The following is a 13,447-nucleotide window of genomic DNA, read 5'->3' as shown; positions in this document are numbered from 1 at the left end:
TTGACGATGTTCCAGCAAATGTGAGACGCAACATTTGGTTTCAACATGACGGAGCGCCTGCCCATTATGGAACGTGTGTTCGTGACCATTTGAATAGGCGTTTTGAGTGTCGATGGATTGGCCGATGTGGACCCGTTGCCTGACCCTCACGTTCACTTGATTTATCGAACCTTGATTTCTTTCTGTGGGGGGGGGGCCTCAAATCTATCGTGTATGGATCGCCTGTGGAGACAGAAATGGATCACGTAGCAAGATTCGTCTGTGCTGCTGCTACTGTCAAAGAAACTCCAGGTGTGTTCGACCGTGTCCGCCAATCCATGCTGCGTCGGTGTGACGCATGCATCGCGTCTCATGGTGGAACCTTCGAGCATCTGTTGTAACATCATGAAATGCATCCATCTCGTACTCCATTGTTAATATTATGTCAAATAAATGTTTGCCACTAATTACTGTCTTGTGCCATTTCTGCTTCTTGTGCCTCTGCTACTACTTTCCCGGGACGTTTCCGGTTATGGGTTCCTATGCGATTCACATTCCTTTAGATGTTACCCACCTCCCCTAAACGTTTGTACCAATATTTTTGATACACCCTGTATACACGAATGGTTTATTTGGTTTGATTTGGTAGTTGTTGGCGCATCGGCTTCTGTGGCCATATTGCACCTCCCAAGGTTTTTGCAGTACTTTGATCCAAGCCCGAGGCGGGAATCGAACCCGCGACCTTTGGGTTGCCGGGCAGGTACTTTACCCACTCGGCTAGCCCGGTCGGCTATACACGAATGGAAAAGTAAAACAAAGAAAAAAAAAAAAAAAAACGAAGAGAATGTGCGGGAACTGAAACGAGAAAAATTCAGCTGATCACAGGGGTTTCCAATCTTTGATTCTTTTATCGTTGATCCCTTTTACGAATAATACCACTCAAAGTTGTGCAAACAGTGCACTTGGGATAGAATATTCTTTCAGTGAAGGATCATTTTAATGACAAAGCAATGTCAGTCATCTATGTTACAGCAAAGGTTCAATCATCGAAATCTTTCTGCTAATTAATAGAAGATGACATAAAGATAATCTTGTCTTGTCTAAACTTCTACTTTGCTCTTTGTGGAATGACATCCGTTCCTTTAAATATGTGACAAAAATATAAAACCAATTCAACAGCAAATTTGAAATACTGAATTGAATATGTTGAACTAAAGACATTATGTCAAGCTATGCAATGTTCCTGTTTCAGCTGCTGTTGCTGAAGTTCTTTCAACACAATGTATCGATTAATAGTAAAATTAAGAAACGGAGGGGACATTGCAAGATTACATGAATATAAGCGTAGAAGGCCCGAATGAGTTATCGGAGAAATTAATAATTATAGTGCTGGCCACAAAAATGTTTAACCGGTTCTGACGAACAGGGTCCCGCGCTCAAATGGTCTAAATAATAATATCATCCGCGCCTTTTCCGTATTTCTATCATCGATAGATATACCGCCGTCTTAATGTATATCGTGGGGGTAGCGCTTGTGCGAGTTAATTTGAAAATTATTAGAAGTAGAGCGTATGCTTCATTCTCAATATGCATATTTAGTTTGATATCGAACATAGGAAGTTATTTAAAAATGTAATTTTTATGTTATATTCACTTTCAATAATATCTGGAGGTAAGGAAATAACGAACAAGGCCCCCGCAGGTATTTTTGGAACAGGGTCCGAAAATTTTTGTGCCGGCACTGTTAATAAATGAAGTGATTGATGCATATGCAAAAAAAAAAGCAAAGAAGAATAAGATTATTATAATATTACATGTTTGATTATAATTTGTATGATTTTTTTTGCGAATTTTAATCGGTGATTTTCATATTATCATCATTAGCCATATGGTGCAAGAAAGCCTGAGGCTTATGCTGCACCAGCCAAAAAAAAAAAAATTCTGAATTACCCTGAGAGAGAGAGAGAGAGAGAGGGAGAGAGGGGGGGGGGATTCATCAAGAAAAAAAAAAGAGAAGAATTCACGCCCATACTCACCAGATGTGAGCTCCTGGGGTTAATATTACACTGTGATCATTGTCATTAATATGTTTTTGTGAACTGACTATTAATATTTAGTATACACATATACTACTATATCCCTCAAAATTTACATCCCCCCCCTCCCCCAGTACTAACGCTCTGGATTCAAGAACACCAGGGGTTCACATCTGGTGTGTATGCTCTCTCTTGAGGTAATTCAGAATTTTTTTTTTTTTTTTTAGGCTGGTGCAGCATAAGCCTCAGGCTTCCTTGCACCATATAGCTAATAATAATAATATGGCTTATAATAATAATAATATTAATAATAACACTGCCCCTTTGCTACGTAGTCACTTATCATTTGTTCCCTTTGTTGACTCTAAACGAAAAATAGTTCGCTGCAAATTTCATCCACTAGAGGGCCAAGTAAAGTAGTGATACTTACTCTCTCGAAAGCCGATGTTTTGGTTTCGTTTTTGAAGAAAATAAAACAAAACAAAAACAGTCGTTTGTTTGTGATATTGAATTGTTTGGTACAAATTTTAAAGTTTTTGATTGTGGAATCATGCCTGAGGGAAAAAATATTCGGTCTTCACTTTTTTAAGGCGGTGAGAGGAAGCAGTGTTATTTAACAGATGGAGTGGTTACTATTTTGTCAGGTTTATTCAAAAAGAGTGTATTGTGTTTAAAAAAAAAAAAAAAAAATTCTGTACCAGGTACATAATGTGTCCTGCCGTTAACATGTTTTACATTTAAGAGTAATAGTATTAGCCATATGGTGCAAGGAAGCCTAAGGCTTATACTGCACCAGCCAAAAAAAAAAAAAAAAAAAAAAAAAAATTGAACTACCCCGAGAGAGAGAGAGAGAGAGAGAGAGAGAGAGATAGTGAAATAAAAAGGAATCACCAAGGAAGAGAAGAATGATGATATCCAGCTCGGGACCATGGGTGTGCTAAGCCCATACTCACCAGATGTGAGCCCCTAGGGTTATGAGTCATCGACAGACTTTAAAAACGTTTCAATTTTCAGATATTAATAAAATTCATGGATAATAATATAACAGTGTTTTTATTTTATTAATAATTATATATCGGTTACTGAAAGTATTGGTGTGATGACTAAAGTAGGATTTTACATTGAAGAGATCTTAGTTCACGACTAAATACACCATCTATAGTTGTTCCACCCCAGGGGCTCACATCTGGTGAGTATGGGCTTGGCACACCCAGGGTCCTGAGCTGGAATATCATCATTCTTCCCTTTCTTGGTGATTCCCTTCTACTTCTGACTCTCTCTTGGGGGTAATTCAGATTTTTTTTTTTTTTTATTTTGGCTGCAGCATAAGCCTCAGGCTTCCTTGCACCATATGGCTAATACTAATACTAATTACGTGTAGTTTTTATTGAAGGATTTGATGACATGTCCAAGTTGAAGAATGTTTTCATAAATGTGCAGAACTCTTTTTCCAGCCTCAGAGTTTAATTGTAAGTAAAAAAAAAAATTATATTCAATCTGAAAACACCAGGTGACTTGAAACCAGATTAGTTTTCGAATTAACGCATTTCCCAGTTTCCGAAAGTTTTTTTTGTATCATAAAATCTTAATATTTCTGTTTCTAAATTCCTTAGCTTTCCAACGATATGCTATACGTCCACATTATCCCGTTTATTAAGTGAGAAAATTTCCTCGATCACATGTTCATATTTTCCGCTATCCTGGAAAAACCACTGCAATTTTCAGTGGTTTGAAAAATTTCCCTCTAGTATAGAACTAAGATGAAGCTCTGTGCAAAATTTTATTAAATTTGGTGCAGTAGAAAATAAATTAAACTGGAATAAATTTTTGTAACACTTTTCACATGACGGTTTTTCGTTACAAAATTTTTGGAATAACGCTAGTAAAAACGTTTTTAACGGCAATAATAATCCAGTTGAATCAATATGTAAGTCTGTTGGTTCGGATTGAGATTATTTCTTCAGAATCTGTATTTTCTCAACATTGTGTAGAGCTATAATTTTTTTTAGCGACATATTATTTTAAAAATTACCTAATCCATTTTTGCATTCATCCCTGGAGAGAAAACTGTTAGCAGTTAATTGCCAACAAATGCACCCATCGTGACAATAAGTGGTTTTGCCACCTATTAATTAACAGGAGTTCAATTTCCGTCGATATATTTTTCTTCAAAAGTTAGCCAGTCTCAGGTGGAGGATTTTCTGCACATCTAAATCGACCCTTACGCACACTAGTGTAGACAGATACACAGTTGTTCAGGTGGCTGGTGAGCCTAAAAAAAACCCAACAACAACAATCAGATGCATCCTAAAAGAAGAAACTAAGTGCATTTCATGAACCTCATATTGCTAAGAAATAGCACAGTTTTGAATGACCAGAACAGGCGAAAATATGGTTGGAAGCTTGTGGCGAACATAATTGCATATGATTGTGTATTAGTAGTGGGATCCCAGATAAGGACTATAACTCACATGATGAAAATAATGTGAATGTTTTATAATGTGGACTTCATTACCATGTGATGAAATGATGTGGTAAATGATGCAATTTCCTTGCATAATTTTGCATATTCAGCATCAGCAAAAAAAAAAATAATAATAAAAAAATAAATAAGTAAATAACATAAATAAATAAAAAATCAGTAAATAAAATAAATGAATAAATAAAAATATTAAAAAAATATGCATAAAAATATAATTTTACTCACTTCATTCACCCATGCCTTTTTGGATTTCAGTCTTGACCTTAAAAGTTCTGCAGACCTTCTGGGTAGATTTAAATCTCTCACAAGGTAGTCTATTTCACTTTGTATAAAAATGTGAGATTTTGGATGTGATAGCATATGTTCGAGAACAACTGGTGAAGGGGCATCTGTAGTTCAGGTCGATTAGTTACAGAATTCTGTCTGTTCTGTTCTTCATGCTGTAGATCACTGCATTTATGGAACAAAAGTAGCAGTCATTAATATGATATCAAGGTTCTCTCCACACCATGGGTATGACAAATGTCAGTGACTTTCTTTTTACCATATTTTTGCAATTGTGAGCCCTTCACACACATATATGGGATATTTTATTCACAATTCCAAAATATGTAAATTTAGTATGTATTTTTCACAAATGATGTTATATCCTGTCTTTTCTTTGCCACCACACAGTTACTGCAAGTGTATCAAAATGTATTTGGATTGTTTGCACAACCTCAAGTTGCCATTGTCAGAGACCCAGAATTTGAAAATCACATTACAGCAGACACTAGTTAGCATGATTGCACCAGAAAACAACTGAATGTGGAAGAAATGCTTTACAGGTTTATATAACTATCTTACTTGCGGGTATAAACATGTCTAAACATGCCTGGGAATGTCTATATGTGCTAATCATAACGGAAGTAATAAGCATATTGCACATATGTGAAATGTATATCTAAAGAAAACAATTCTTATTGTTTGTAAAGTAAAAAAACTGCACATGATAGGCAAAAACAGTTTGGGTTTTTAGGATAAGCACTAAAAGTATGCCCAGAAACACCATTCATTTTGGAAACATCAAAATCTATGCAGACCACTGTAATCAGATCCAGAATACTACTCTCTCTTATAATGACTGTAACGCATTGGACTGTAACAAACTGTGAAGTACAGAAATCTTCCCCAAAATGGCCTGCCAACCTGTGAGTTACAGTCCGTATTTGGAAAGTTAAAATTCCCTATGATAAAACATTCTGATTTGTGGGCCCACTCTGTCTATCTCTATAGTTGTTCATTATACTTGTCACAGTCATTTTGGCTTGTAACACCAAACATGCTCCTTTCGTTTTTGTTTTCCCAGTCTTATTTGACAACAGACTGGTTCATTATTGTACTAATTTTTAGAATCTGTGTGCTTCTTAACTAGGAACATAATTCTCCCCTATCTGTCCTGTCTCTCCTTTCTGTATATAGTACTCATATACAGGGTGTCTCTGAAATACACAGCATAACTTCAAGAATGAGTTTCTCATATGTAGACAATAAAAATATTTTATATCAACATAGTACCGGAATTGCTTGGTTTCCGAGTTTTGCAAGTCTGTCTATGACACTTAACTGTTCACATCACCTTATAGTAATTGTTCAAAATGTCCACCTTTTGCCTTAATACAGGCCTCACATCGACATCTCATAGACTCGCGATGGCGATGCCAAATTCCTGGCATGTTTCGTATTGTCTCACAACCTGCCACAATTTGATTGTGGAGAGTTTCCACATCAGCTACCGGAGTCGAATACACCAATGACTTTAAATGGTCCCACAAGTAGAAATCTAGTGGGTTTAAATCAGGTGAGCATGGAGGCCAGGCAATTGGTCCACCTCTACCTATCCACTGACCAGGAAACCTTCGATTCAGGTAATTGCGGGCTAGGTGGCTGAAATGTGCGGGAGTGCCATCGTGCATGAAGTGAACTTGTTGACGAATGATCAGTGGCGTGTTGTCCAAGAAATCAGGCATGTTGTTTTCCAGAAAGTTTCTGTATGCCTGTCCTGTAAATTTCTTTGGAAATACATGGGCCCCCAAATAACTTATTACCAAAAACACCCGCCCAGATGTTGAGGCTGAACTGCTGTTCGTGATGATAAGACATTCCGGTTAATAACTTGGGAACCAAGCATTTCCGGAACTATGTTGATATAAAATATTTTTATTGTCTACATAGTTATGCGGTGTATTTTTGAGACACTCTGTATATGTATTAAAATTCTGCATTACCAATATCAGAACAGCACCATGTTTCTGATTTATTATTACATTAAAATTTGCTGGCTTAACCAGTACTTCAGATTCATCAAATTCGTTAACATAATTCTTCTAGCATTATAAGCAAGTAAATGTGTGCCTGCTCATGTTTTAGTAACTGTAACACAGCTGATATAACTGCTGGGCCCATATGGACATACCCAGCAGTCCTTGTAATCTTCATTTGAAAAATGCTGTTTTAGTATGTTTTCAGCAACCTGTTAAAGTATAAAAAAAAATACTGTAAACATCACTTATTAAAATACATTACCACTGACACATTAACAGCTAAAACAAGGTGTGAGTGAATTGCAGAACTCCACGATGTCTTTCAAAGGGATAGCCATTTCTTCTTCTGGGGGAGTGAGTATTTTCATGGAATTTTGGAAAAATGAAAACCGTACATAAATGCTTTAAAATATATGTTCAACACATGTGTTATTGCCCAATACTAGAATAAAATTATTTTCAAAAATCAAATCAGAATTTAAAAATAAATTTGTAAAAAAAAATTCTTAAAACAATTTCTATATAAAACAAATCATTACTTTCTTTCATACAGCAGTGTCCTCTACATCTATTTATGATCTTTATGTATTACTTGATTCAGTCTTATAAAATTATGGAAAATTCTGAAAAATAATTTCTGAATTCCACAGAAATAATTTTCCATAGAAATTCTTTGATTTTGGTTTTCTAAGCTCCAGTTTTCAAATTTGTCTTGATTATGCCATCTATTATAAACTGTGTTTACAATTATTTGGAAACAGATAAGAGCTTCAAGGCAAGGTAGAACTATATTTTGAAGGTTAGAAACAACCTGGCCATACCCCACACACACGATAAATATAGGTAAATGTACATACCGCTGAAAGTATTAAATAATTTCTCTTAATCTGAAGCCTCTTACTGTGAATTATTCATTCTCAAATTGCATGACTGTTAATTCAGTGAAAGTGAAATACTGGAAGTTAATACTTTTGTGTAAATATTGTGTGTTTTGTTGACATTACTTTCAAAATACTCTATCCTTTTGTTTTTACTAGATCAACATGATTTACATCAGAATAAGATTAAACAGGATGAAATTCAGGAAAAGTTTAGCTGCTCTGATAATTCAAATGAAGAAAGTAAAGTGGAAAATCCAGAACAAGCTCATTTAGTTCAGTCAGATCAGTTTAAAGAGCGAAGAAGATCAAAACACAAAGAAGATTTCTTGCCAGATGCAGGTCATGCTAATCCTATTTTCAATCTTCTAACTGAAAATGAAAACAATATTCCAGAAAATCATGTTTCCTCAAAACCAAGGAATATTGCCAGTAGAGCTTGGAGTTTACAGTCAGCTTATGATCATCTTAAACAGAAGCCAGACTTTGACAAATCACAGGTATTTAGTGCACTTAAAGACCCTGTATTTATGAAACCAGTTCACTCTGAAAATTTCAGCAACAATCAAAATTCAAATCACGGTCATAATTTTACGACAAGATATCGATCAAATAGTCTTAAAGCACAACACTTGAACTATATTATTCCAGATAATGATGATGTTGGTAAAGATCATAGCAAAATTACTGTACATCGCAGTGTGTTTGATCTACAGGAAATGGAAAATAAGTTTGGCAAACTATCGAGCAGATCATCATTCTTTGAAAAAGTAGGTGCAAAATTTATTCTATAACTTTTAAAACTATAGTAATGTTTGTATTTCATTGATTTTATCATTAGTATTATTAATAAATCAGAAATTATATTACTTAAAGTAATTTAAGGTGGTATCATTTAATATTGTTCCCCAGAGCACAATCAGAAATATAGATTGTTTAATCTAGAGAAGCAACTCTCAGCTAGTACATCCTGCAAAGAGCTACTTTGCTGAAAATTTGTAATAAATTCATAGATAGTACTTTAAAAATACTGCCTTTTTTCGGGTTCAGCAGATTATGATACATTGTGTGTGTGTGTGTGGTGCACATACGAAAATGGTTCATTTTGTGTTATAAAGGTAAAAGGTTGAGAATTGCTGATATAATGGTTTGTATTTCAGCTGGGCAATCCCAATAACTAATATTTCTCCTTTCTTTCTTCAATAAAAATTAAAGCAATTAATAGTAGCTACTTAAGAATGTAATTTATAAATTTCTCATCTATGCAGTGAATCAATTCAACACTTTTACTTTAACTATTACATCCACTGAGACTTAATGGGGAAAAAGAATTAGAATATTTAATTATTACTTTTCCCAATAGCAAATGTGATTCACAATTAAATCACATGATTATTTTTGACATAAAACATTACAGAATCCTCCTGCACCAAAGAAAACTTTTGGATGACATAAAAGTCATATTCCTGTATCAATGATAATTGGCATGTCATTTAAATGACAATTTTTTCTGGAAGTGATATTGTAGTAATGAATTGGAATAATTTTTCATTAATCATCATGACAGTTCTTGTTATAACATATGGAACATTAACATAATCTATTTAACTTATTGTCAACAATGTTTTATTCTTGCTATAACAGGAATACTTAGACTCAATCTGATCCACTACACTGTGAGATACTAAAACTTATTACTGTCACATTACTCTCACATAACTTATAAGTGCCTCATTTTAGGAAGGGTGTAGAGTTTCTAGACAAGATTGGTGAGAGGAACAAAGGGGTTCTCTTACCAAGGAAGGCTTAAGTTCTGCAAGTTGCGGCATCTGGAGTCTAGGCACCTGTAGGGAATTCAAATTTTTTAATTGAGGTAGCTAGGTAGCTCTAACGCATAATTTATATAGTAATACGCTTCACTGTTTCTATTTAATAGTTTCTATTCAAATACTGTTGACATTTAATTTATTGATTTTATTAATTTAAACTACCATGCCCCAAACTAGAGCAGCAAAGCAACGGGCACAAAGTGGCAGGAGTGCTGTGACTCGGGGGAGAACTGAGGGGGGCAATTCTCCAATGCATCACAGCCTAAAAAAATGTGCAACTTGTGAAATGTTTGCCGAACTCTCTGGAACGGAACATGATATTGCCATGGGGGATGTCTTTGTGTGTGCGCGATGTAAGGAGTGTAAGGAAATCAGGCGACAACTCAGCGTTGTTATGGGCCTATATGAGAGTTTGAAGGACAGGGTGGATGCCCTCGAAAGATCTAAATTGAGGGGCCCATCAGGCTCTCAGCTGCCCACATCAACGCCAGAGCTTGCACTTGGTCATCACGCAACACAGCGGCAACCCCTAAGGCAGAATGCGCTGGTCCCACAGGAACTAGTTGTTGTTGGTGACTCTATTGTCAGGGAAACGGGGAACATCCTTTGTAAAAAGGATAGGTGGAACAGGACCAGGGTATGTCTGCCAGGGGCAAAGGTTGATGACGTTGTAGAGCGGATATCATCTTTCAAGGGCACAAAAGGTGATATAGTTGTACACGTTGGCACTAATGATATTAAGAGTAGGAGACCGGCGGAATTACTCAACAAGTACAGGTCACTGTTGAAAAAAAGCCGTGAAATAGGGTTGAATTTGAAAGTGTCTGCAATTCTGCCCAGACACGATAGGAGGGAGTACATGATGAGAGCCTTGTCGATCAATTCGGCCCTGGAAAGATTGTGCAAGGCTCAAGGGGTAGAATTTTTTTCAGCCTGGACTGTACTTGTTAACAGGAGAGATTGCTTCTACAGGGATGGGATACACTTAAATAGAAAGGGTGCAAGAATATTTGCTGATGCTATCGAGGCAGTGTTAGGTGGGTCGGAAAACTGCTAGTTTGGGGGGATACAAAGACTAATAGTTTAACAGTAACCGCAGGCAGAGGTGAAGGTGATTCTTGCACAACTTCTATTAGAATAAGAAGCGACCTGGAGCGAGGGGTGTTGGGGGTTTCAGGGACAGATGGCAGTCATCATGGAATAGTTGGGTATATGGGATGTGTTAGGGTAACAAGGAATAGGCATAGGAGCATGTATGCTTGCATGTATACCAATGCTAGAAGTATAGTAAATAAATTTGATGAATTTGAAGTGTTGGTCAAGACATCAAAGGCGGATATTGTTGGGATAGCAGAGACGTGGTGTCACAAAGATATAAGGAATGCAGAACTGGAATTTGGGGAGTAAAATGTGTACAGAAAGGATAGACAGGACAGAAAGGGAGGGGGTGTTATGCTGTTAATTAAGAAAAACATAAAATCAAAGGAAGTGCACCCAGTTAATATAGATGAACAGTGCTCTGTTGAGTCAGTTTGGTGTGAGATAAGCACTGCGAAAGGAAAAATAAGAGTAGGAGTGTGTTATAGGCCTAATGACTTGAATGAGTACAATGAACAATTGTACAGAGAAATAGAGTGGGCCAGTAAATCAGAATGTCTTATAATGGGGGATTTTAACTTCCCAGATATTGACTGGAACTTGTAGTTTGGTCACTCACACACTAGTCAGACTTTTGTGGATTTATTGGATGATTGTTTTCTGCAGCAGCATGTTCGAGAGGCAACCAGAGAAAGTAACACTCTTGATCTGGTTATCAGCAGTGATCATTCGTGTATTAAGAATTTGCAGATAAAGGAACCACTAGGTGGCAGTGATCACAGTGTGCTGAAGTGGGATTTACTCAAAGAGGTAACTACCGTCAGGGGTAAAGGAAAGGGTTTTTGCTTCCGTAAAGGGGAGTACAGTGGTCTCAGACAGTTTTTAAATTCTGTACAGTGGGATCAACTGACGATGTTACCAACAGTAAATTCTAAGTGGGAAGCATTCAAGGAATTAATCGTGGAAGCTACTAGACTTTATATACCGATTAAGAAATATCGTTCAAGGTTTAGGCCTAAATGGTTATCAAATGAACTAATGAGACTTGTGACAGAGAAGAAAAATGCATGGGATGCATATAAATTATCAGGCAACGCAGAAGCCTGTGGCAGATATAAGCTAGTCTGTAATCAGGTCACAAAGGAGGTTCGGCAGGCGGATTACGAGAAATCTTTGGCAAAAGATGCTAAGAAAAACAACAAGGATTTCTTTACTTATATAAACTCTAAAAGGAAGGGGATGAATATGATTGGGCCACTTGACATCGATGGTTCGACTGTTGATGATCCTGCTCAGATAGCAAACAAACTGAATGAGTATTTTGCATCTACATTCACACGTGAGGAATTATTACAGTTTGAAAATGGAAGAAGGTTATCAAATTGTAGCAGTGTGCTTAATGATTTTGTAATAACTGAGAGCAAAGTGGAGGAGAAATTGTTGAAGTTAAACATAAGAAAGGCACCTGGGGTGGATGGGATCTATCCAGTTATTTTAAAGGAGACGGCAAAGCAACTAAGCAAACCCTTAGCCATAATTATGAGAGCATCCTTGGACTCAGGGGAGGTTCCCACGGACTGGAGATGTGCAAATGTGTCCCCAATTCACAAAGGTGGATCGAAGGGTGACACGAGTAATTACAGACCAGTTAGTTTAACTTCTGTTCCGGGTAAAATAATGGAGTCACTGGTTAAAGATGCATTGCAGGATCATCTAGACAAGACTGCAGCAAAAATTCAAACACAGCATGGGTTTGTTAAGGGAAAGTCTTGTCTGACAAATTTGATTGGTTATTATGATGTGGTCACAAAGGAACTGGATGCAAAAAATAATTTTGATATCATATACTTGGATTTCAGGAAAGCTTTTGACACTGTTGCGCATGGAAGACTACTGTACAAATTGGAGCAGAATGGTATTAAGGGTAAGTTGCTACAATGGATAAAAGGATGGTTAAGTGGGAGAAGACAGAGGGTGGTAATCAATGGGTGCTGCTCTTCGTGGACTAATGTTATTAGTGGAGTCCCACAGGGTTCGGTGTTGGGTCCACTGTTGTTTTGTGTATTTATCAATGATATTGATGAAGGTATATCAGGCTTAATGTCGAAGTTTGCAGATGACACAAAGGTTGGCAGGGTTGTTAATGACAGTAATGGCAGTGTGCTACTGCAACAGGATCTAGATAATTTGGGCAGATGGGCTAAGAAGTGGCAACTGAAGTTCAACCTTGACAAATGCAAAGTACTGCACATGGGTAGAAGTAATCCCAGAGAAACGTACCAACTGTGTGGTACTACACTTAAGGTGGTAGAAAATGAAAAAGACCTGGGAGTAATTGTGCAGTCAGATATGAAGTTTTCTGAGCAATGCAGACAGGCTGCTAGGGCAGGTCATGGGGTTTTGTCAATGATATATAGGAATTTTGCTAGCAGGGAAAAGGAGGTGATTGTCCCTCTGTATAAGGCAATGGTCAGGCCACGCCTTGAGTACTGCGTACAGGTCTGGAGGCCTCATTTTAGGAAGGATGTAGATTTGCTTGAGCGTGTATAGAGAAGAGCAACACGAACATGGGTAGAAGTAATCCCAGACATACCCTGGTGAGGGGAATGAAGGGATTCTCTTACCAAGAGAGGCTTAAGTTCTGCAAATTGCAGTGGCTGGAGACTAGGCACCTGCGCGGTGATCTGATTGAGGTCTATAAGGCCTTGAATGGGTTGAGCACGCTGAATTCTGATGGGATCCTTCCACTTGTTCAGATTACGAACCTACGGGGACATAAGTTCAAATTAAGAAAGGACAGATGTAGAATAGATGTGCGGAAATTTGCCTTTAGCCAGCGGGT

The 13,447-nt window shown here is 37.1% G+C and overlaps 1 protein-coding gene across 1 annotated transcript in view; it reads left to right on the top strand.

Moving 5' to 3' along the window:
• The window catches only part of LOC150076211 (prestin-like), a 241,412-nt gene that overhangs the window by 55,566 nt on the left and 172,399 nt on the right, over window positions 1-13,447 (top strand). The window contains exon 2 of the mRNA XM_090387067.1: window positions 7,838-8,448. Coding sequence (XP_090243193.1) covers window positions 7,838-8,448 — 611 coding nt within the window. The remainder of the gene's footprint in view (window positions 1-7,837; window positions 8,449-13,447) is intronic.

Source organism: Mastigoproctus giganteus, chromosome 13 (genome assembly GCF_048544385.1).
Source record: "Mastigoproctus giganteus isolate SK-2022 chromosome 13, ASM4854438v1, whole genome shotgun sequence".
Taxonomy (NCBI): Eukaryota; Metazoa; Arthropoda; class Arachnida; order Uropygi; family Thelyphonidae; genus Mastigoproctus; species Mastigoproctus giganteus.
This window is presented reverse-complemented; position numbering and strand designations above follow the sequence as displayed.